Source organism: Hypanus sabinus, chromosome 12 (assembly GCF_030144855.1).
Source record: "Hypanus sabinus isolate sHypSab1 chromosome 12, sHypSab1.hap1, whole genome shotgun sequence".
Lineage (NCBI taxonomy): Eukaryota > Metazoa > Chordata > Chondrichthyes > Myliobatiformes > Dasyatidae > Hypanus > Hypanus sabinus.
The window spans coordinates 13195584-13219892 of record NC_082717.1 but is presented as its reverse complement, the minus strand read 5'-3'; the positions used below and the strand labels follow the sequence as shown (position 1 = coordinate 13219892).

The window sequence follows — 24309 nt, the reverse complement described above, 5'->3', positions numbered from 1 at the left end:
CTGTCGGTCGTTACAAATTGTATATCTGTGAAGCGGATTTTTAATAGGTGTGGGGAATCTGATTGATTAATGTCTTTCCCATTCTGACTATGAATTCCATTTCAGTGCCAGATGTGAACTGGTTCATTGTTCTTTTCACAGATACCTTTTGTCTGCGAGTAATTTGTTAAATCGGCAGGCCAAACCGGTCGCAGTCTGAGAAAGCGATATCTTCATAACCTGATCGGGTCCACATAATGACCGACGACGAACAAAAGCGATTTCTTTAGTTCAGAGAGTTTATCACTTGAAAGAAATCTGCGAATTAATTTCCTAGACACTTTTTCCATATTAGTTACACTTGTATTAAACGTGTCGGACTTCAGAAATGGGATGTATGAGGAGACGAAGTGGAGAAATAGATCCGGAATAGTTTGATTTTAGGTTAAGTTTGAACAAAAGATTTTTTGGCGGGCTTTTTCAAATTTCATTTTTTTAAAGAGGAAATAAACGGTTAGTTTTCGCGCTTCTGCGGTTGCTGTCTCTTGATTGGTAAATAAGACTGTTCCCTGATTGGACTATATCGAGTCAACACTGAGATTAAGCGTGGTTGCTCCAATAAAAAAAGTTCGACTGCATTCCCCCAAAAGCTACAAGAAGGGCGAGGGCTGGCCTATTTCATCATTGTCTGTGAAGTAATTGCTGAGATTGTGAGAATGACTGGACGAGGAAAAACCGGTGGCAAAGCTCGGTCCAAGGCCAAATCTCGCTCGTCCCGGGCCGGACTGCAGTTCCCGGTGGGCCGTGTTCACAGGCTCCTGAGAAAGGGCAACTATGCTGAGCGGGTGGGTGCCGGAGCCCCGGTCTATCTGGCTGCCGTGCTCGAGTATCTGACGGCTGAAATCCTCGAGTTGGCTGGTAACGCAGCCCGGGACAACAAGAAGACCCGCATCATTCCCAGACACCTGCAGCTGGCCGTCCGCAACGACGAGGAGCTCAACAAGCTGCTGGGAGGGGTGACCATCGCTCAGGGCGGGGTGCTGCCCAATATCCAGGCCGTGCTGTTGCCCAAGAAAACCGGCGGTGCCAGCAAGTGAAGCGACAGATTCTGACCCAGTGACCCAAAGGCTCTTTTAAGAGCCGCTCACAGTGTCTGTGAAAGGGCTGTTGTGCGGGTGAGAGGGCTCAAATTTATACTTGATCGCCGTTGTTTACTGCATGATTAATTGTAATTCCCTATGTTGTGGAACGCACAGGGTGAACAGTCGGGCTGCAGTCCGAAATGACGGAGGTGGGTCCCCCACTGCTTGTTGGAATTGAATGGCTGTATCTTTTATAGGAGTCCAGCGGTGCGATCGATTAAATGCAGCTGCCCGTTCCAGAGGAAGATTGGGGGGAGGGGGGAGGTGAGAGCGACCGCAGGGTGGTGATGAAGCCTTGAGGCATGACAGGTGAACACCAGGTGTCGTTTCATTGGCGCCTCGCTGAACCCTGGAGCATCTTTTAACTGCGAGGCTAAATAGAGCGCCAATGCGAGATCTAAGATTGCTGTCGTTGCCCGAATCAACGTATCAGCATATCGGAGGGAGATAGGATAGGGAGATGGTGCTACTCAATATTATCAAAAGCAAAGAGCTGATTATTGACTTCCGAATGAAGGAACCAGAGGTCCCTGGGCCAGTTCTCATCGGGAGAATGTGAGGTGTGAGGAAAATGATTAATGGCATTATCATTTCCGAGGACCTGCCGCGAGTTCGGCACCTGATTGCCGTTACAAAGGAGCTGATCCAACGCCTCTGCTTTCTTAGAAATTTAACAGATTCAGCGTGTCGCCTAAAATGTCGACTGTCTTTTATAGATGTGCTGTGGAGAGCATGTTAAATGCCTCATCGCCTGGTGTGGAAGCACCAGTGCTCTTGAACGGAAAAGCTAACAAAAGGTAGTAAATACAGACCAGTCCATCAAAAGCAAATCCCTCCCCGCCTGCAGGTTCCGGAACAGTTAGTACCCCTCAACCAGAGGGGATAACTACACTTTGACGGATTCTACAACTGATGTTCTCGATATTTATTGTCTTCTAATTTATTATTCTTACTTTTTTTTCTCTTTTTGTACTTATACAGCTTGTCTTAGTTGCGAGTTTTCAATGATTCTTTTGTGCTTTGTATTTACAGGCATTGCAGTGGAACAAAGTGATACAATAGAATCAATGAAAAAATTACACAATCACAGAGAGACCATTGTGCAAAGGACAAACTGCAAATATGTATAAGTAAATGCGTATGGTGACACATACAGTATCTACTTCGATAATGAACTTATTTTGAAATTTGAACTTAACGTTTCAGCTTAAAGGTCCTTCATCAGATAACAATGTTACCTTTCAATACTTAGAGAGCAAAATTCGAATTGAATTTATCATCTAAGTATGAACATGTCACCATAAACAACCCTCTAAATTGAACTATTAATTTTTTAAAATCACTTTCGACTTCCTTGTCTTTTGAAACATGGAATTATCACCCTTTTTGTCCCGTCCTGGTGTTAACTTCGATTTCCCTTCCCCTGTGGTAAATTTGACATTGAAATGTGTCTGAGAAGCCCCTGTATGCAGTAATTGCCCACTGTGGCTCCTCTGATTGAAAGCTCACTCTGCTCTGACCCCCAGGCTGTGGACGGGATATAATGTGTCTCGACACCTCTTTGTGGAACCATTTGTGTGTTGGCATCACTGATGTTGCTCCCGTGGCTATGGGCTGGTGCAGCCTCGGGTGCTGGCAGTGTGATGTAATGGGCTTCTGTGGTTTGCAGGTTGACGTGGAGAGATGGGGAAGACAGCGACCGGATCAGATGAACTAATCCTTGCTCCCTGTCATTGCCATGTTTCCCATTCTCACACCCCTTGTTCCTCAAACCCTCACTCTTTCTGCAACCTCCTCCCATCCTGGCAAACTCTCACTGCTCTGCTCCCCTCCATCTGTGGCCTCTATTATATCGTCACATTACCTTTTAGGACTGGTGGCCTGTGACCAGATGCACTGCTGGGGAAGGGGTTGTGTATTGTCATATATTGATAAGTTGAATGAGAATATATGTAGGCTGATTACTAAATTTGTAAATGACACCAAAATTGATGATATTGTGGACAGTGAAGAAGGTTGTCCAAGCTACAGTAGAACATACATCAACTTTGAAAATAGGCAAGGAGGTGACAGATGAAATTTAATTTGGACAAATGCTGAATTTTGCGTTTTAGTCAGTTAAACCAAGGCAAAACATTACACAGTAAGTGGCAGGGCCCTGAAGATTGTTGCAGAACAGAGGGTCCTCCAGAGAGAATTCCAGGAAGTGGCAACTTAGTGAAGAAAGGGTTTGACTTCATTTGCCTTCACTAGTCAGGCCAGTAAGTAGAAGAGATGGGATGTAATGTTACAATTGTACAAGACACTGGTGAAATTGCACTTGGGGTACTGTGGACAGTTCTGGTCACCTAGCTATAGTAACAAGATGATGTCGCTGGAGAGATTGCTGGAAACATTCACAAAGATGTTACTCTGGGACTGGAGGTCTTGAGTTATAAGGACAGGCTGAGTCTGTTTCTCTGGAGCACAAGAAGAGATAGGTTCATATATTAAATCATGGCTAGATAAATAAATATAGACAACATTTAAGTTCCTCTGTAGCCTGTACTCTGTAACTTTCTCCAGTCCATGTGACCTTCTGAAGTGTCTGCTCTACATCCTTGGTGCCTTTTGAAATTTTTAGATTGGAGCACTGCGCTCTACCATTTCTCATATGCACTGGTGACTTTGATGAGGATGTAAATGGCAAAAATAGTAAACTTGCAGACACCAAACTGGTGGTAGAGTGGACAGTTCTGAATGGTGGGATATAGATTATTTAGGAATGAGGCAAGGTGATGGCAGATGGAATTTAATTAATCAAATACACTTTGGTAATATAGACCAGGGCATGGCGTACATAGTGAATGACAGGGCCCTGGTGACAGATAGGTACAAGAATATACAGTACAGTACTATGTAAAAGTCCCAGAATATGGGTATATACAGTAGGTAGGGCACCTGAGATTTTTGCAGAGTACTGTAAATGGCAATGAGGTTGCTCTCTAATGAGCTCGATGCATTTTATGCTTGGTCTTGGGGAGTATTCTGCAGTTATGTGAATATAGCAGATATTAATTCAAACAAGAACCAGTCTTCAGTTCTTAATCTAAATTGTAAAGTGCGAGTAATAAATTGAAGTTACAGTACTGGGCAAGAGTTTTGGGCATTGTAGCTCTATATATATGTGTGTGTGTGTGTGTGTGTGTGTGTGCGTGCGCGCGCATGCGCGTTTATGTCTTTTGTGCAGTATTGTCGTTCCCTGGAAGTGGGGACACAAGTAGTCAGGGAGGTGAAGAGACATTCGGTGTGTTTGCTTTCCTCAGTTCCAGCCTTGAATACAATTCACCATTTTTCTAGGGTTTGCTTTTCTAGGGCATTGGTGTTTCACCAAGCCATGAGGCAAGTACTCTGGATACTCCCCACTGCATATCTAGAGAAGTTCCTCAAAGTTTCAGATGATACGCCAAATCTGTGAAAACCTCTGAGGAAGTAGATCTGTTGTCATGCCTTCTTTGTAATAGCATTTACATACCCTGCCCCAGGTCAGATACATTAATATGACAACACTGAAGAATTTAGTTACTGACCCTCTGCATCTTCAATCCCCCAATGAGGACTGGCTAATGGAACTCCAGATCCTTCCTCTTGTAGTCAGTAATCAAAGATTCAAAGTACATTTATTATCAAAGAATATATAAATTATGCAACCTTGAGATTTGTTTGCCTACAGGCCGCAACAAAGCAAGAAACCCAATAGAACCCAATTAAAGAAAAAAAGAATAAAAATAAAAGGCCAACACCCAAAAAAAAAACACAAATCATCCAAATAACTGAAGTGAACAACAACATTCTCAACCATTCTGAGCATAGAGGAGATGTTGATATTTGTCCACACAGACTGAGATTTGAAAGTGAGGAAATCAAGGGTCAAATCGCAGAAAAGATTCAGGACCTCCTGTTTCCTCCTTTTGTAGTCAATGGTCAGCTCTTTGATTTTGGTGCATTGAGTGAGAAGTTGTTGCTGTGGCACCATTTGCCCAGTATCTCAAACTTCCTCCTATACCACATGCTGATTCATCACCACCTCTGATTTGGCTCATGACAGTGGTGTCATCAGCAAATGTAATTCTGGCATTGGCGTGTATTCAACCTCAGTAAAAAGTATAAAATGAGTAGAGCAGGGGGCTAAGCACACAGCCTTGTGGTGCACCTGTAATGATGAAGATTGTGGAAGAGATGTTTTTGCCTATCCTTATTGACTGGGGTCTGCAAGAGTAGAAATCAAGGATCCAGTTAGTTACACAAGAATTATTGAAACCTAGGTTTTGGAGCTCATTGATTAGTTTTGAGGGGATGATTCTGCTAAATGCTGAGTTGTGGTCAATGAAGAGTATCCCAGTGCATACACCTTTGCTGTCTAGATGTTCCAAAGCTGAGTGAAGGGCTAATGAAATGGCATCTGCTTTTGACCAGTTGCTCCAGTAGGCAAACTGGAGTGGATCCAAGTCACAACCAAGTATTGAATCAGGACAGAAAGGAAGGACTCCACAGGGAGACCGAGGGAAGAAGAGGACCCCGGAGACATTTGTGTGGGAGGCAGTAAAGACATACCCTGAGACATATGGGGAGTCAGGCAAGAAGAGCCAGGGCAGGTGGGAAGAAGGAGGAAGAATGACGCCGTTGTTAGTTAAAGGATCAGGACAAGTGCAATATATCCCTTGGGGATCCCAGGACCTAGAAGGGCTGAAAAACACTCTGCCCAATCTACCTGAAGGAGCAGGGAAATGGATTAGAGCCTTTGAAGAAGAAATGGTGGGACGATTATTGGCTATGGGAGATTTGAAGGCACTATTGATAAGGTTGATGGGAACATCCAAATTTAACGAACTAATGGAAATGGCTGGCATAGTAAACTCGAACGACCTGAGAACTGATGGAGACAGGTTTGACAGAGTGAGGCAGAGGGTATGGCAGGCCCTCAGGAAGCTTTATCCACCCAAAGTGGCTCCCAAAGCCTTAAAGGAGGATCCACTGGGAGACACTGAAAACCCAGCAGCCTACGTAGAAAACCAGTTGAAAAGGTGGAGACTGGAGACTGGGCAAGAGGTGGAAAATAGCTTATTTATCACCACACTGTTCCGACATAGCATTTTGGATGCAATGCCTCCGCAAGTAAAATCCAAACTGGAGGAAGTGGTTGGGCTGATGTCAATGACCCCACAAGAATTTAGAGACCACGTAGTCCATGTGGTTGAGAAGTACTGGAAAGACAAACAAAGGTTGGTTGAGCAGCAGGAAGAGGTGCAAAAAAAGTTAATACAAATGCAGCTCAAAGAACTCAAAAGGAAGGAAAAAGAGAAAAGCAAAAAGATGCTGCCAGCAACCACCGGTCTGAGTACAGCCATCGAACTGGACAAAGCACTGCTATATGGAGGAACCGATCATACTGTAAGACAAGGGCCGGAAAACCCCATGCCAATAATCAACGTCTTTGGAGGAGCATTCCCACAAATGCCCTATCAGGAACAGACTGAATTCAAACAGCCCAGACAGGACTGGAATTCCCAAGGAGGGGGATAGAGGAACTATGGGCAGAGGGGACCAGTGAGGAAACAGGGGGAAAGAGAGGTAGAGAGATTGTGCTGGGGATGTAATCAACCAGGTCACATGATAAGAGATTGTCCATTTACACCATGGCCTGTCACACACCAGCAGGAACCGATAAGAAGGGAACTAAAGTTTAGCCAAGGACCAGCCCCCACAGGCCCAAGCAGACCTGTGAACCCCTATGTGAGGTATTAGGGGTGCCCCGAGAACTCGAGTGGGAAGGGACATTACCCAATGATAACAAGGGAGGCAGACAAGGAACCCATTGTTCAGGTTATGTTAGAAGGGCAACTGACACCAATGCTGATAGATACTGGAGCCATGTACACTTGTGTACAGCCACAGTATGCCCTTCACCTTCCCATGTCAGGAAAGTTTATTAAGGCGGTAGGGTTCTCGGGGAAAACACAGTTGACACAGTGCACGGCTCCAGTGCAGTTGAGAATGGGAAATAAAGGAATTGTTTTGCCGGTGCTGGTATTTAAAGGAACTCCGATTAATTTGTTAGGCAGAGATGCTTTATGTAAACTGGAATTAAAATTAGAATGCACCAGAAGTGGGCTGAGTGTGGAAAGAGCAGGGGCTCAATTGATAGTGCGAGAAGACAAGAAGGCTGATGTCTTTTGGATAGGAGACATTGCAGATCTGATTCAGGAAACCTGGGAAAAATCGAAAAAGGGCGTGCAGGCTATATTACCCAGGGCTGTAATGCCCAAATCTGAGCTACATTGTACAGTGATTTTTGATGAGACTCAGAACAGGGAGTTAGAGGAGAGATGGCACCTGGAGGCATGTACCCAACAGCACCTGAAAGGGGAGGCTGTGATAATTGGAAAGCAAGGGGCAGCCTTACAAGTTAAGTGGAACACCTTTTTAGAAAAAATGGTACAGGATACCGGAGGCTGCGCCCCACGTAACGTTGTTGGTAAACAAGGGATAGTAGTCTAAAGACTTAAGACCCTTAGTTAAGAGTGTTGAAACCGTAACAGTGTGGAGGAAAATCACGCCAGAGGTGTGGATATCAGAAGACAACAATTGCATTAAAATAATGGTAAGTGTAGATATGGTAGGGACAGTGAGAGAGGTCGAAATTACTCCCCAACCACACATGCCATTGCTGGGAAAGGAAAGAGGTCAGCAGAAAGATAGAAGGTTAGATGAGTTGCCATCTATTCTGTGGTCAAAGCATGACACGGATGTAGGGAAAATAAAAACAGCTAGTCCGGTGGAAATAAGGCTGAAAAGGGGAGCAATTCCACCCAGGAGACCACAATACCCTCTAAGACCAGAAGCAGAAGAGGGACTAGCATCGACAGTGCAGGGGTTGCTTGAAATAGGAGTGCTTAAAAGAACAAACAGTCCATGCAATACCCCATTGCTGCCTGTCTTAAAAGCAGATAAATCTAAGTAGAGATTGGTGCATGATTTGTGAGCGGTAAATGATGTGGTAGAGGACTGGCCAGCGGTAGTCCCCAACCCACACACGCTTTTGACTAATGTTCCACCAGAAGCAAGTTACTTTTCAGTGATTGATTTGTGATCGGCTTTCTTCAGCATTCCTCCAGCCGACCAGTGTCAGTATCTCTTTGCATTTACTTACAGAGGTGCTCAGTATACCTATACCAGAATGCCGCAAGGGTTTAAACATTCACCACATGTTTTTAATCAGGTGTTGAAGGCAGACCTAGAGGGCATACCATTGGAAAGTACATTGTTACAGTATGTGGATGACCTGTTGATTTGCTCCCACAGTAAAGAACAGTGTGAGCAGGACACTATAACTCTGTTAGAGAAGCTAGCGCACGGAGGACATAAAGTATCCAGAAAAAAACTGCAATTTTGCACGCAGCAAGTGGAATACTTAGGCAGGGTAATATCCAAGAGAGTGAAGGCAATAGCACCAGATCAGATTGAGGCAATAACTAAGGCCCCAAAACCCCAGACTGTAGGGCAGATGATGACGTTTTTGGGAATGGCAGGGTACAGCTCAGATTGGATAGGAGAATATGCTGAGATTGTATCACCTTTGAGAAAGATAATGAAAGAAGCAGGACATACAAATTTGAAGAATGGCTTACAGTGGAATGAAGAGGCGGAGATAGCTTTCAGTACTATTAAGCAGGAATTGCAGTCAGCACCAGCATTAGCTTTGCCTGACTACGAGAAGGTTTTTCATTTGTATGTATCCAACCGACAGGAGGGTTATGTCACTGCGGTTCTAACACAAGAGACAGGCACAGGAAAAGCAAAGCAGCCGATAGCATACTACAGTACGAGACTAGATGAGGTGGCTCAGGGGTATCCACCCTGTTATCAGGGATTGGCGGCGCTGTACTATGCATATGAAAAGGCATCATCTGTAACCCTGGGCTATCCTGTGACTCTGTACACACACCACAAAGTAGCAGAATTGCTGGAAAGAGGGAAATTTGTGCTGATGCCAGCCAGGATAGCAGCGTATCAGATGCTATTGACATTTCCAGACATAACTATACAGAGATGCACTACCAGTAATATAGCCGATTTTGTCCCTTTTGGCTATGAAGGAGAACCCCATGATTGTGTAGGGAAGATGATGGCATTTGCCAAATTGAGAGCAGATTTACGGTCAGAACCACTAGAGGATGCAGATAAAAAGGTTCTGTTCGTAGATGGCTCTTGTTATAGGGATCATGATGGAAATCATGCAGGGTTCTCAGTCGTGCAGCAGGATCAGTCGAGCTATAAGATTATTAGGATGGAGTCCTGTCCCCAACTGTGTTCCGCCCAACTAGCGGAAATCAAAGCCCTGACAGCTGTGTGTGAAATGATGGAAGGTGAGAAAGTAGACATCTATACTGATTCGGCATATGCTCATGGAGTGTGCCATTTGTTCGGGGCAGTGTGGAAACAGAGAGGTTTTAAAAAAAGCAGTGGAGATCCCATACAACATTGTTAGCAAATTCTAGACTTAATAAAAGCCATAATGAAACCTAAAGCATTGGCTATAGTAAAATGTCAGGCACATAAAAAGGGAAATGATGTAATAACAAAAGGAAATCAAGCTGCGGACGAGGCAGCCAGAAAAGCGTCTGGATGTACAACAGCTGTCATTGCCCCCCAGGTAAGCCTAGCTCCAGAACCTGTGGTAGAGGACCTAACTGAAATACAAGGTAAGGCAACTTTGGCAGAACAGACAATGTGGAGACGAAGTGGGGGGGGGGGGCAAGCAGAACCCGGAAGGCTTGTGGAGCATGGAAGACGGTTTGTTGGTAGCGCCCACCTCTCTACTGATGATTCAGATTTCAGAAGCGCATGGGATTGACCATTGTGCAAGGGGGGAAGTGATAAAGAAAATAAAGAAGGATGGTTTTTGGTCATCTTATTTACAGGCTTCAGTGGACTTGTCATAGTGCGAGGTATGCACACAGAATGCAGGGTTCGGACGTCAGTTATTTGACTGGTTAGAAAGTAGACTCGGAGGATGGGGAGCATGGCTGACTAAGATGGCAATAACTGTCAGTATTGTATTGTTGAGCTGTGCGCTTGTGCTGTGTTGTTTTCTTCCTTGTCTCAAGTCTCTTGTAGTGCGTGCTGCAACCAAACAATTTCTGATGCTCGTGGCAATTACTGAAGCAAGCTTAGTGGAGAAAGAAACACTGAAAATGTACTGTTACAGCCTACAACACCTGCAGGATGAACAAGAGCAAAATGACAGTGTGGGAGTAAATTGTAAGGGCTTCTGAGTTTTTTTCCCTGTCTCAGGTACAAAGGGACAGGTTTTTGGCAGAGTGGCCCAGGGTAACAGGGAGAGAATACTTTGAGGTCTTGGCACAGAAAATTATAGTTTAACCCAAGATTTGGGAATAAGTGCTTGAGTTTACTGGGGCTTTTGTTCGCGGACTCTTAGTCTTCTTTCTCTGTCTCAAAGGGGGGGTATACTGGAGTATAAAAGTTGCATTGTTTGCTGTGTAACCAAAACTATGTAGTCAGCTTTGAACTTGCTATTTGCTATGCATGTATCCAATTTAGTAGGAGAATGAAATCTTAAGAATGTAGAAGACAATGGTGTGTTAATGAGAGGTAGCAAAGAGATGTAGATTAGAACATGATTAAGTCAATGTGTAGAAACAATAGTGGTGGATGTACTTGTGATACGCAACTGTAGACCGATTGGATATACTAATGCAACTAAACCAGGAGATTGCTATAAAAAATCCTATGTACAAGGGTTGGTGGGCAATTAGCGACTAGCTCAATGACTGTCTCAGCTTTGATTTGCAAATTAAAGTTTAATACTTCTTGAAGAATCTTCTGCATCTCCTGGTCATTTGTGGGGCACGAGAAACCACGACATTGTGTGAGTTTGAGAAGGTGCCTCCATGTCCTGACGGTCAACGCGTGCCTAAAAGGCATTGAGCTCCTCTGGGAGAGAAAGTCACTGATGTCACTTGATTTCACTTTGGAGGAAATTTCAATTTGACAGGAAGATGCGATTGCAAGGAATGCTTCGTGAGATGAAGGAGTCCAAGCTGGGAAGTTCTACCAGTGATTGGTGATAACAATTCAGCACCGTGAGTAATACCCAGCTTTTGGAAGATACAAGTTCCAATGAAATGTGCACATAGCCCTGACACAGCTGCTGAGCATCCTTCCATGATTCAGGTGTGGTCCGGAATTTCCAATCCATATCTGAGATCATTTTCCAGATGTCATAGACCATAAGTGTAATGCCCTGGTTAAGATTCTACTGGCAATGCCATGGGGTATTTAGTAGCTCTCTGTAAAAGCAGTGTGTCTTGCTGGTAGCATGTTCTGGTTTTGGCTGAAGATAAGGGCTATGATGTTCAACTTAGGAATGTTGTGTCAGCCAATTGGGCAAATGTTCTAAAGGGAGCTCGGTGAAGAGGGACTTGTGACAGACACTGGTGGGGTTCATGTTCTTTTGGGGGGGAGATGTGGAGAAGACAAGATTTGGAGAGACTGCCATAGGATTCAATTTGACAGGAAGATGCGATTGCAAGGAATGCTTCGTGAGATGAAGGAGTCCAAGCTGGGAAGTTCTACCAGTGATTGGTGATAACAATTCAGCACCGTGAGTAATACCCAGCTTTTGGAAGATACAAGTTCCAATGAAATGTGCACATTTAGATTGGATTAACTGTAGTAGAACTGTAAATTTTATTTATTTTTTCTTTTCTTCCTCTTAATAACTGCTGAAATTAGTAAATACACTTTTGGTATAATTTCAAGGGGGTGTATGATCTGTTATTTCTCGCCAACCAATAATTGTGTATGAACCGTATTTACACAGTATTCACTCAAATCAAAGTTCCGTTGATCAGAACAGCCCAACTTTTCTGTTTGGTTGAACCCCAGATCATATTAACTCTAGATGTATGTTGAGTATGAACTTTGACTTTGCTGAGTCACAAAGCTGTTAGCAGAGCTAGCTAATGAGCAAGTTTGTATACGAGCCCAGTGAGGGGGTTACCTAAGACAATAGAGGCAGAATTAAACTATTCGGCCCATTTAGTCTGCTCTGCCATTCTACCATGACTGATTTATTACCTATCCCAACCCCATTCTCCCATAACCTTTGATACCCTTACTATAGACTCTATCAACCTTCACTTTAAATATACTCAATGACTTGGCCTGCACAGCTGTCTATGGCGGTGAATTCCTCATATTCACCACCAACTGGATGAACAAATTCTTCCTTACCTCTGTTCTAAAGGGACTTCTGTGTATTCTGAGTCTTGTTTTCTCTGGTCCTAGACACCACACTTTTGGAAATATCCTCTATACATTAGCTCTATCTAAGGCTTTCAATATTCAATAGCTTTCAATGAGATCCCTCCCCCCCCCTTTTTCTGAATTCCAATAAATACAGACCCAGAGACAGCAAATGCTTCGCGTACTTTAACCTTTTCATTCCTGGGATCACTCTCATGACCATCTCTGGACCCTCTTCAATTCCTCTCCACCCAGGTGTTTTCTTGCATAAAGGGCCCAAAACTCTTCACAAAGCCTCAGCAATACATCTTCGCTTTTGTATTCTAGTTCTTTTGAAATAAATGTTGATAACAGAATCAGGTTTAATATCACAGGCATGTCATGAAATTTGTTGTTTTGCAGCTGCAGTACATAATAAAAAAACTAAATTACAATAAGAAATATATATCAAGATGATACTGGCATGCATTGACAACTCTCTGTGGGCTTAGAAAACTGTATCAGTTTTCCTCTTAAATATACTCCTTTTCAATTACTTTCATTGCAATCAGCAGCAGGTAAATTTCCTCTTAATAACAGATTATGAAATTACATCAATGATCTTCAGATTTCACAATCGATGTTTAAATGCGGGGCAGTTATGCACTGTACCTATAAGGATCAAGGTCATTGCCAAAAACGCTGTAGGAGAAGAAGAATTCAAACCAGGCTGAAGCACAGAGAGATGAAGCCCCCTCTACCCAGCATCTTGTTGGTAAATGTGCAGTTGCTGTAAAATAAGATTGATGATCTCAGTGCAAGGCTGATGAATCAACAGCGGATGGGGCAGATCTCAATTGTTTGTTGCACCGAGACACCGAGTTGGTTGAAGCAGACACAATAAAAGCATTTAAATGATTTTGGAAAAGTACATAGGAAAGATGTGGCATATGGGTCAAGTGCAGGCAATGGGAAATGGGACTAGGTTAGATGGGAGTTTTGGCTTGTATGGAGGAGATGGGCCAAAGGGCCCATTTCTGTTCTATATTACTCAACAACTCTGTCTCTTGTTACCAAGCCGCGTTTTGGGTTCTGTGGCTATAACATTTTGGATCAATCTTCTGTGTGGGTCATACTGAATTCCATTTGAACCACATCACCCACACTGCCCTTATCAATCTATTTGGTGATCTCTTCAAATAATCAATTCAATTAGTCAGATGGGTCTCCTACTAACCTCTCTGTACTAACCATCACTAATCCATCCCTTCCATTCCAAGTAGAAATTATACATGTCAATGTATCTTTCTAGCAATTTCCCCACAATAATTTGAAAAATGCTGGCTTATTTTCTTTTGAACTTATAGTCCTTTAACATCTTTGGACTATTTTTACTGTGTCCATAGTCTGTTTTTTTATCAATTATGCTATTGTTTGCACTGTTGTAACTATGTGGTTTTGTGCAGGTCTTGTAGCTTTAGTTTTTGGTCTTGTTTGTCTGGTGGATTTGGAGCTCCTTTCCGGGGAATGCGCTAAGACGGTAGCACGAAATTAATATGCAGCAGCCTCTCTGGACTCTGGATTGGGGATTGCCATATGTTATGTGGATTTTCTAGTGTAGTCTGTTTTGTCATATGCTTTTGTGATATCATTCTGGAGGAATGGTGTCACATTTTTTAACTGCATTGCACTTGTGGTTTCTAAATGACAATAAACTGAAACTGAATCTGAATCTTATAATTCCCTGTCTTATCCCTGTTATGGTTCTGGAATGAACATCCCACAAATGTGTCAGCTGACACCTTACCTGTGACCAATGAAGGTTTGAATATCGCTGCCAGGGCCTTAACACTCTCCACTGTTGTCTCTCACAGCAGTGTAGGATCTGATATCTTCAGGCCTTGGGGATTTATTCACCTTTGTCCCTGCTAAGATGTACAATAACCCTTCCTTTTGTAACCTTAATGCACTCTAGAATCTCACTATTCCAGCTGAAATCTGCACCCACAATGTCTTTCTCCCCACTGAAAGCAGATGAGAACTATTCATTTCAGGCCTTGCCCACACACACAGCTTGTCACTTTGATTCCTAACACTCCCCACTCATCCTTGGTTACCCTCTTGTTCTTAAAGTACTTAAAACACCATTTATTAATATACTGATAAAAAATTCTTGAAGTTTTCACGAAGCTTAGCTGTCAGTTTTATTTTGTGACTCTACTTTGTCACCAACACTGAGATTCATTTTCTTGCTGGCATACTCAATAAATCCACGATCGAATAATAACCAAAATAGAATCAATGAAAGACCACACAAACTTGGTCATTCAACCATTGGGCAAAAGGCAGCAAACTGAAAATGCTAAAATAATAACAACAACAACAACAACAATAATAATAATAATAATAATAATAATAATAATAATAATAATAATAATAATAATAATAATAATAAATAACCTGCTTATCTACTGCCCATTGTTTAGGGCAGCAATGCAGGTCCCCCAACCCTAGTTGTGTTCAGGGCTTCTTCATCGTGTCAGTAAGATCGGTTTTCACTCTTGTCAGTTATGCAAGTGGAAACTCAGGAATATTGTCACACTCAGATGTGGGAGGATACCTCATTGTTGTTTCTGTAACAGTTTTGTTTTACCAGTCAAGGTCACTAGCCCTGAGCTGAAGCCCTGAACCTGGAGGACTCTTTGTCTAGCCTTTACTCTTTGAACTGTTCAGCATGTAGAACCCTACCAAGAGCCACAACATAAAGCCCTGACTCCAGCTAACATATCATTAAGGCACGCCAGCCTCCAAACCCTATGACAAAATTGTGGTCCATTTGGAGGAATAATAGGTAAATAAGCAATAAATATTGAGAACTTGAAATGAAGAGTACTTGAAAGTGATTCCATAGGTTCTGGGAACAGTTCAGTGATGGGGAAAGTGAAGTTAAGTGAAGTTATCCCCTCTGGTTCAAGGATAATAACTGTTCCAGAACCTGGTGGTGTGAGTCCTGACACTCCTTTACCTTCTTCCTGATGGCAGCAGCAAGAAAAGAGCATGTCCTATTTGGTAGGGATCCCCAATGATGGATGCTGCTTTCCTGTGATAACGGTCTGTGTGGATGTGCTCCGTGGTGGGGGAGAGCTTTACCCGTGTATCCACTACTTTTTGTAGGACTTTCTATTCAAGGGTGTACCAAGCTTAATGTAACAGTGCCTAGAACATAGCATCACAGAGAGACAGGATGTTGAAGTGAGAATTGAGACATTATATTGCTGTCATTGGTGAAGCCGTACTTGGAGGACCGTGTACAAACTTGGTCACCCTGTTACCAGGCGAGAGGGCTTCAGCTCTAGGGAGCGGTTGGATAGGCAAGCTCACCGTTCCCTGTAGTGTAGGAGAATGAAGGGTGACATGATAGCCATGTTTAAAATTATGAAGGATGTAGATAAAATGGATGGTAACACCCCAGGGTGGGAAAGATCAAAATTAGAGACATGGATTTAGGGAGAGTGCGGAGCAATGTAAACAGGGAATTGCGAGTCTACATTTTCATGCAGAGGCTGGTGACTATATGGGATACCACCCTCTGTCTCCTTCCAGGAAGCTGATAGTGTAACCATTGATGTAGGCTCACAGGCTTGCCCCCTGCCTTGCCTTTGCCTATACAAAGGTTTACATTAACCACCCTCTGGTGTTCCAGTACCTCACCCATTGCTGAAGGAAATGCAGACTTCTCTGCCAGTGCCCCTTCAATTATTTTCCACTTTCTCACAATATCCTAGGTTACAACTGATCAGTTCCTGGGGTTTATCCACCTTAATGTTCTCTCCTCTGAAAGGCCATGTCTCTGTCAATACAACAACCCCACACACTCTCCTGCTGATCAACTCTCTGAGGTCAGCTCCTCGCCAATGCAACAAAATAGATTTAATTTCCCCTTCCAACGCTCCCATGTCAAACCCCGTCTGCTCTGCCCTCTGCACTGACCCTGGTTTCTGTGACGTGTTCCTTGACCTCCCATTGCACAGCTCTCAGTTTCAGGCCATTTCCCCTTGTTCTGGACTCTACCACCAGGGGGAGCAGATCTTTGCTCTTATCTGATATCTCCATGAATTGCAGTCCAGTGTCAGGGCTGCACAGATGTCTGTCCTTGTAGTGCTGGGGTTGTACCGGTGTTTAATAATGCACTAGAATGCTCGACTGTGAGGTCACAAGTCTGTTTGCTCATTGGGCTGTGTGGAGAGTTTTATCAGTCTGTGTCCTCGTGGGGAAGGCCTCCGTAAAGTTCCATCACCGTGTTGTTCACCGCTGAGTTTCTATATGGGGGGATAGATGAGTCAACATGGTGCCCCAGGAGTGGCTGGAAATGTATAGACTGCAAAGGAACTTTGGTAAAGGAATGAAAGTCAACACCCGGATGTTTATTGTTAATAATTTTTATTTTATTGTAAATAAGTCTTTAATCCACGCCTAAAGTTGAGAGTCAATGAATGGTTTATTGTAAACATCTTTAATTTGAATAGGAACAGAGAGCCAAAGCATAATTTATTGTAAATAATTTATTGTGTAATGATTCAGATTTAACGAATGTTTTCTTCTATGTAAACAACTTTATTTTGAAATATTCCTGAATAAAGTATTTTCCGAAAAAAATGTTTCTGTTTGGGGTAAGGGAGAGGTGGTTTATGTGGCTCCGTCCTGAAGATGCAGGGCTGCGGTCTGTAAACTCTGTGTTGTTGAACTACTTACTGGCTGATGTATCCTTAAACTGCAGCATTCTGACTGTGTGGGGAGTTGTAACTCATGCAGTGCTTGGATTATAACCCTCTATTCCTATACACTCGATTGCTGGTGGTGTCCCGCTCTGTCCTCAGAGTGCAAAACTCTCTGTTGTAAAGTCTGATATCCTCACAGAACAGTCTATGAAGTAACAGCCTGAGCCCTCACTGCGCATGCTCCATGCTGTGCGGACCCTCACAGCGCAATGCTCAGTGCTGTCAAGACCCGTGGCCTCGCAGTACAATACTGTGTTTTTAAAGGTCAATGCCTTCATATAACCACGGGAACACAGGAGCAGGAGTAGGTCATCAGACCCAGCCCACAATTCCATATCATGGTTGATCTGCCCCTAGTCTCCACTCCTCTATCAGTCCCATTGGCCTCATTTCCTCTACCACTCAATCATTTATCTCCCACCTTCTTCAATCCTTATAGTAATTCAGCATCTGTTGTACAGTATAGTGTGTTATAAGCCTGTGTTCTTTCCCTGTAGTACAGTGGTGTATTGTCCGTTTGTTTATTTATTTATTTATTTATTGAGTTACAGCACAACCCCCAATTTGTGCTAACCACTACTCTACCGTGTTGTTTGCTGTAAGTTTACTGCCGTCGTGTAAAGAGTGAATGTAGCCCAGTGGGTGGCCAAGTATTTGTGTGACTGAAATAAATCTAGACAATGCCGGAAATGATAAATGTAGAAAGAGCTGTGAGTATTTCTTGCATTATCTGGCTTTATTAACATCCAGGGGATCACCAAACCCATCAGTGGCCGTCATGCTCGGCGTGGATCTGGCCGGAGAGTAGCGGGGTGCCGAAGGATTTCCTGGAGAATGGGATTCGGTACGCGGTCGCTTACACCGAATACGCCAAGCGCCAGACGGTCACTGCCATGGATGTAGTGTCCGATCTGAAACTCCGGAGCCGCACTCTCAAATGGCCTCGGCGGCTGAGGAACTCCTTTTTTCCCCGAGCACAAATCAAAGACTCCTCTCAGACCCGAGCCTCCCACCGCCTCACAGAAAGAGCAGATCCGATGTCACTGACCTGAAATGTTAACTCTTTATTTCCCAAATCTGCGATTAAATTTAAAACAAACGGGTTGACGAAGTAACTGTTTATGCCAATTACGCTACAGGACTGAAACCGTTGAGAACACAGACCAGAGAAAATCTGCGGATGCTGGAAATACGAGCAACACAGACTCGGCGGCATCGGGTCGTGAAAAGTGCGGCTGCCACATTATTAACGGTTATAATGTCTGGAGATTAAATTCCAACTCTTGTGCTGAACACAATAACCCCATGAGAGAGCTACCTTATTCACCAATGAACAGAGGGCAGCAAGAAAAGCGCGGGAAGTAACTGTCAGTTAGTTCCCCGGATGACCTAAAATTTGAAAAGCCCGCCGAAAAAGTTAGTCTTCCGTAGTCAGTGAAGACATACGGTAACTCATTAAATTGCTCAAGATTTATTTTACAGTAACAGGCCAGGTTTTTTTTTAGATCACAATCCAAGATTCAAAATCATCCTGGTCATTTACACTTCCAAAAGCAACTGAGGCTGTATTCGCGACTGATTTGTGTAAACTTAATCAGGCTATGCACTATTCCCTCTTTTTAAACTGCGGTCTAAAGCGAAATTGTAAGGAGAGAGAAAAAAAGTTAATCTGTGAAAGGATGTATTACCAGCATCTGCAAACTGTTGCGTCTCCGTGAACCTACCATGGATTCGACTGGTTACTAAATGGAAGACCGCATTTATGAAATCATCAGACACAAAATATTGAAGGAACTCAGCAGGCTAGGCAGCATCTATAGAAAGGAATGAATAGTCGACATTTCGGGCCGAAACCTTCCATCAGAACTCTCCCATAGATGCTCCTGGCCTGCTGAGTTCCTCCAGCATCTTTGTGTGTTGCTTGGATTTATGAAAATCCGATTTCCTTAACAGTAACCACAATTACCTGGAAAACACACCCACAGCAGCCAGCTGTAAGGCAGGATGTGGGACACAGATGCCCTAACGGAGAGGTTAATATAACAGCCCAGAATGGCCAATTCTCGGGTTTTGTGAGCAATTCAGGGATCTCTCGTTAAACACAAACAACCGAGGGGTATGAAATTAAACAGAATGAGACAGCCCTTTATCTGCCTAGTTAGTGACTCTTAAAAGAGCCGTTTTGTTGTTGTTTGTGCCGAGGTCGGGTTTAGGCGCGCTCCCCGCGGATACGCCGGGCCAGCTGGATGTCTTTGGGCATGATGGTGACTCGTTTGGCGTGGATGGCGCACAGGTTGGTGTCCTCAAAGAGCCCCACCAGGTAAGCTTCACTGGCCTCCTGCAGGGCCATGACGGCCGAGCTCTGGAAGCGCAGGTCGGTCTTGAAGTCCTGAGCGATCTCCCGCACCAGGCGCTGGAAGGGCAGTTTGCGGATGAGCAGCTCGGTGGATTTCTGGTAGCGCCGGATCTCCCTCAGAGCCACGGTGCCGGGCCGGTAGCGATGAGGCTTCTTCACTCCGCCCGTGGCTGGAGCGCTTTTCCGCGCCGCTTTGGTGGCCAGCTGCTTGCGAGGAGCTTTCCCTCCAGTTGACTTGCGCGCCGTCTGCTTTGTCCGGGCCATTGTGTTTGAGAAACTGCTAGCAGTCCCAAATAGGAGCGTCGGAGATGAAGCCGAGACCGTCTTTTAAAAGAATCGACGGAGGGCCGCCCCGCATCGTCTCATTGGTGGTAAAGGAGATGTCCATTATCGGGTCCCTGCGCTCCGATTGGCTGTTTTCCCTCTATCCGTCCGGCGGTGGGGTTGGGAATATTACCTGTGACCAAATATGGAAAGTGGCGCCTGAGGGTCGGAATTCAGCCAATCTGACTGCAGAGACTGGATGCCGTTTCCATTTCAAATCGCCCGCCAATTTCAAGAACAACCGGGTCTAGTTCCTAACCCGAATTATTAAATTCCACGTTCATTTAAATAATCGATTTTACTTTCTTCAATTAGCTGAATCAGAATATGTGTATAGCTTCACTGTGTGAGTGAATTCAGTCCTGCCAGAAAAGGGAATCCGCCTGGCAGGCAGAGAGAATTGAGATTTTAATCTTCTGCTAGTACTGAGGGCCTGAGAGGGAAAACTGAACCGCGAAATGATTGCAAGAATCCTCCATGGACTGAAATACAAATAATATCTACATAAAATCAGTAATTAAATTCTTTATCTCCTCCCGCTCAAGTCATTGCGAAATGACTTTTGCACACAGACAGTGACCTCAGAATTAGATTTATTAGCATCGGCATGTGACGTGAACTTTGTTCAACTTGGCAGCAATTCAATGCCATACATAATCTAGAAGAAAATAAAAATAATACTAATAATAATTAAGTAAATCTTATTCAGTATACTTTATACAGTAAACTTATATTGAATAGATTAAAACAATGCAAAAAATAGAAATACTATATATTAAAAAAGTGAGATAGTGTCCAAGAGTTTAATGTCCATTTAGGAATCGGTTGGCAGCGGGGAGCTGTTCCTGAATCGCTGACCGTGAGTCTTCAGGCTTCTGTTTCTCCTACCTGATGGTAACAGTGAGTAAAGGGCATGCCCTGGGTGCTGGAGGTCTTTAATAATGGACGCTACCTTTCTGAGACACAGCTCCCTGAAGATGGCCTGGGTACTTTGTAGGCTGACACCCAAAATGGAGCTGACGAGATTTACAGCCTTTAGCAGCTTCTTTCGGTCTTGCGTAGTAGCCCTCTCCCCCACCCCCATACTAAACAGTGATATCCTGGTCCCACTACTCTCCCCTTCTCCGAGAATTTTAGTCACCGTAACCTGTTTAATTGTGGAACGTTTCTGGCTGTGAGGCGGGGATACCGCTCTAGTGTCGCCGGCTGGCAGAAGATAACCCGGTATTTTATGAGAAAGAAACTATCTTTGAACGGAAGGCAACACGAGTGAATCTGCATATGCTGGAAATAAAAACACAGAAATGCTGGCAGAACTCAGCAGGCCAGACAGCATTTTGTGTTTTTATCTTTGAACGGAGCCTGGCTGTTTGATCTGATACTAAGGTCAGATGTACTGGGGATCCCAGATTTTATGGACCTGATTTGGCATCGACACCTGAGCCCAGTTCGGGGACAGGAATCACCCGATTTGAGTCAGCTCTTTCCTGGGAGATATGAGTGGCTCTTAGAAGAGCCGTTGGTTTTAGGTCATTAGAAGTTGCGTTTTTGTCTTTTTACTTTTTAGCTGCTTTTTGCTTGGTCTTCATAGATTTCGCCTTCGGCTTGGCACTTGACTTTTTGGCCGCCTTCGCGGCCGTCATCTTCTTGGGGCTCTTGGGCTTCTGCGCAGCCTTCTTGGTCGCTGGTTTCTTCGCGGCCGGTTTTTTAGCCGCTGGTTTCTTAGCTACCGCTTTTTTAGGCGCTGGTTTCTTCACCCCTTGCTTTTTGGTGGGAGATTTTTTAGCCACTGTTTTCTTGGCCGCAGATTTCTTGGCTGATGTTTTGGCCGCTGGCTTCTTCGCTTTTTTGGCGGCACTCTCTTTTTTAGCGGCCCTGAAGGAGCCGGAGGCACCCACGCCCCTAGTGTGAACCAGGGAGCCGCTTTCCAATTTCCTCTTTATGACCATCTTGATCTGGCGATTGAACTTCTCCACATCGACGCCGTTGGCGGCCAACTCCTTCTTTATCGCGATTATGGACACCCCTCGGCGATCGCGGCAATCCGCCACAATCTTATCGATTTGTCCGCCTAGCCTGGGGCCGGCTGGCTTGGTGCGGGTCGCCACCTTCTTCGTCTTTAGAGCCTTGGTCGTGGCAGCGGGCGCGGCTGAAGGAGCCGATTCGGCGGCTGCGGTCTCGGTCATGTCGCCGACTCTGCGCAAACCTCTCAATCTCAGAAGCAGGAGGCGGCGGTGCGGAGCAATTTAAAGGCAGCGAGCGGACGGGGCGGAGACATTTTGATGTCCCCTCCCTGGCTGCTCCGTCTCCCTGTGTTTCTCTCTCCTCAAAACCTCTCCGATTTCAATTAAAATTGGTCACCCCTGAAACCCAGACCGCTCTCTGTCTGTACCCGAAGCCAGATTACTTGCTGTAAAGGAAGTTTGGTCCGATTTAAAGGCAGCACTTTCCATATAAACCAGTTTCACGGCTGCACGGACTTCGTTTTCTACTGCGATTGTCGACATGTTCGCTGCTTTTCGACAGAAATAATGCAACCAACTAAAATTTTGCGGTTAATTCCTACTTCAGGACCGAACTGGGAAACGAGTGCATCCTATGACCGGGAAATAATTCATTTCCCATAGCAAGGGCTGAAAAATCTAGCAATATAACCGGTCTCACAAACACAGTGACACCAGTCTGAGCCGTCCGTCCTTTAATACTCCCTGACTGCGCAAGCCGTTGATCCAGCACAAGTTTTCCTTTCGGCCGACCTTTCTGCGGATTATATGGGGCTGAGGAGTTGTGTAGGAGGGAGGGAATAAGATTTTTGGATCTTTGGGCTTTCTTCCAGGGAAGTTAGGATCTAGAAAAGAGAAGGTTGGCACATGAACAGCAGGGGTCTAATATCCTAGTGGGAAGAGTTGGTAATGATGGGGTTTAAACTGGAGTTGTAGGAGAATGGGAATCAGTCCCGGAACTGTTGTGGAGAGGTTGTGGAGGTAGATGTTGGTAAGATCTCAGACAGTTAGGAATCAAAAGGATGCATGCAGTATATGGAATAAGGTACGTGAACTTTTAGTATAGTTGCAGATTGGCAGGTATGATATTGTATCATGGCTGAAAGATTATAGCTGGGTACTTAATGTCCAAGGGTACACATTTTATCAAAAGGACAGGCAGGAAGGCAGAGGGGGTTGGCTTTACTCTGTTGGTAAAAAAATGAAATCAAATCATTGGAAAGAGGTGACATAGAGTTGGAAGGTGTTGAATCTTTGTGGATAGAGCTAAGGAACTGCCAGGGTAAAAGGACCCTGATGGGAGTTGTATACAGACCCCCAAACAATAGTAAATGCGTGGCGTTCAAATTACAATGGGAGATTAAAAAATGCATACAAAAAGGGCAATGTTACAATAGTCCTGTGGGACCAATATGCAGGTAAACTTGGAAAATCAGGTTTTTTGCTGTGTTACATGAAGGGGGATTTCTAGAGAGCCCATGAGATGACTTTTTTAGAGCAGCTCGTGGGTGATCTCACTAGAGTATCAACTATTTTGGACTGGGTGTTGTGCGTTGAACCAGAATTGATTGGTGAGCTTAAGGTAAAAGAATCCTTGTGAGAAAGTGGTCATAACAGTGGAGTAAAGAGGCATGAGCGAGGAGCTGGCCAGAATTGATGGAAAAAGAACACTGGCAGGGATGATGGCAGAACAACAATGGCTGGGATTTCTGGAAACTATTCAAATGCCTCAGGATATATACACCCCAACAAGAAAAAGGTATTCTAAAGGAAAGATGACTCAACCATGTCTAGCAAGAGAAGTCGAAGCCAACATAAAAGCCAAAGAGGGGACATATAATAGAGCAAAGATTGTTGGGAAGTTAGAGGATTAGGAATCTTTTAGAAGCCAACAGAAGCCAACTAAAATAGTCAGTAAGGAGGTTAAGATGGAATATGAAAGTAAGCTAGCAAGTAATATTAAAGTGGATACCAAAAGTTTCTTCAGATACATTAAGTGTAAAAGAGAGGTGAGAGTAGATAATGATACTGGAGAGCATCTTGTGTATAAATCTTATGTATATATAGATTGGTTGATTAAGCATTCTTGGTCATTTAAGTAATCCAATATTGTTATATGTATAAATATGTGAATTACATATTTCACTATGCTATCACGTGACATGTGATCACGTCACTTAAAGTAAGCTCAAATTCGACATCCATTTCGGACTCTCATGTCTTCATTTGAATTAGTTTAATGTTCTGAAGTTACCAAGTATAACAGGAACCAATATCCATGCAGGAAGGTTTGCTAGTGATGTGTGTTTGTGAGGGTGGTGGTTGGGGGGGGGGGGGGGAAGAAAGATTGGAGGTTTCGTTCACTGTCCCTGTGTTTTCTGTAACATTCTAGTTGTGTTTTAAAAAAATTCTTGTGGGCATTCACAGTAAGTACAAAGAAA

At 44.0% G+C, this 24309-nt stretch overlaps 4 protein-coding genes across 7 annotated transcripts in view; 2 read left to right on the top strand and 2 right to left on the bottom strand.

Moving 5' to 3' along the window:
- Positions 1 to 18340, top strand: part of LOC132402639 (histone H2A type 2-B-like) — a 30595-nt gene extending 12255 nt beyond the window's left edge. Inside the window, exons 2-3 of one of the 2 annotated variants that reach the window (XM_059985556.1) lie at positions 481 to 496; positions 687 to 4901. In XM_059985556.1, the coding sequence (XP_059841539.1) occupies positions 481 to 496; positions 687 to 1076 (406 nt within the window). In that variant the 3' untranslated portion in view covers positions 1077 to 4901. Of the gene's footprint in view, positions 1 to 459; positions 4902 to 18324 lie in introns of those variants that run through there. The other variant, XR_009515021.1, reaches the window with a different exon arrangement.
- The window catches only part of LOC132402641 (histone H2B 1/2-like), a 164152-nt gene that overhangs the window by 79328 nt on the left and 60515 nt on the right, over positions 1 to 24309 (top strand). The window lies entirely within an intron of this gene.
- On the bottom strand, positions 17941 to 20089 carry LOC132402638 (histone H3). Its single transcript, XM_059985555.1, has one exon. It carries the CDS (start codon positions 19803 to 19805, stop codon positions 19395 to 19397), a length of 411 nt encoding a protein of 136 aa, XP_059841538.1. The 5' UTR covers positions 19806 to 20089; the 3' UTR covers positions 17941 to 19394.
- On the bottom strand, positions 20442 to 24125 carry LOC132402449 (histone H1-like). The gene has a single exon (XM_059985299.1). It carries the CDS (start codon positions 22049 to 22051, stop codon positions 21422 to 21424), a length of 630 nt encoding a protein of 209 aa, XP_059841282.1. The 5' UTR covers positions 22052 to 24125; the 3' UTR covers positions 20442 to 21421.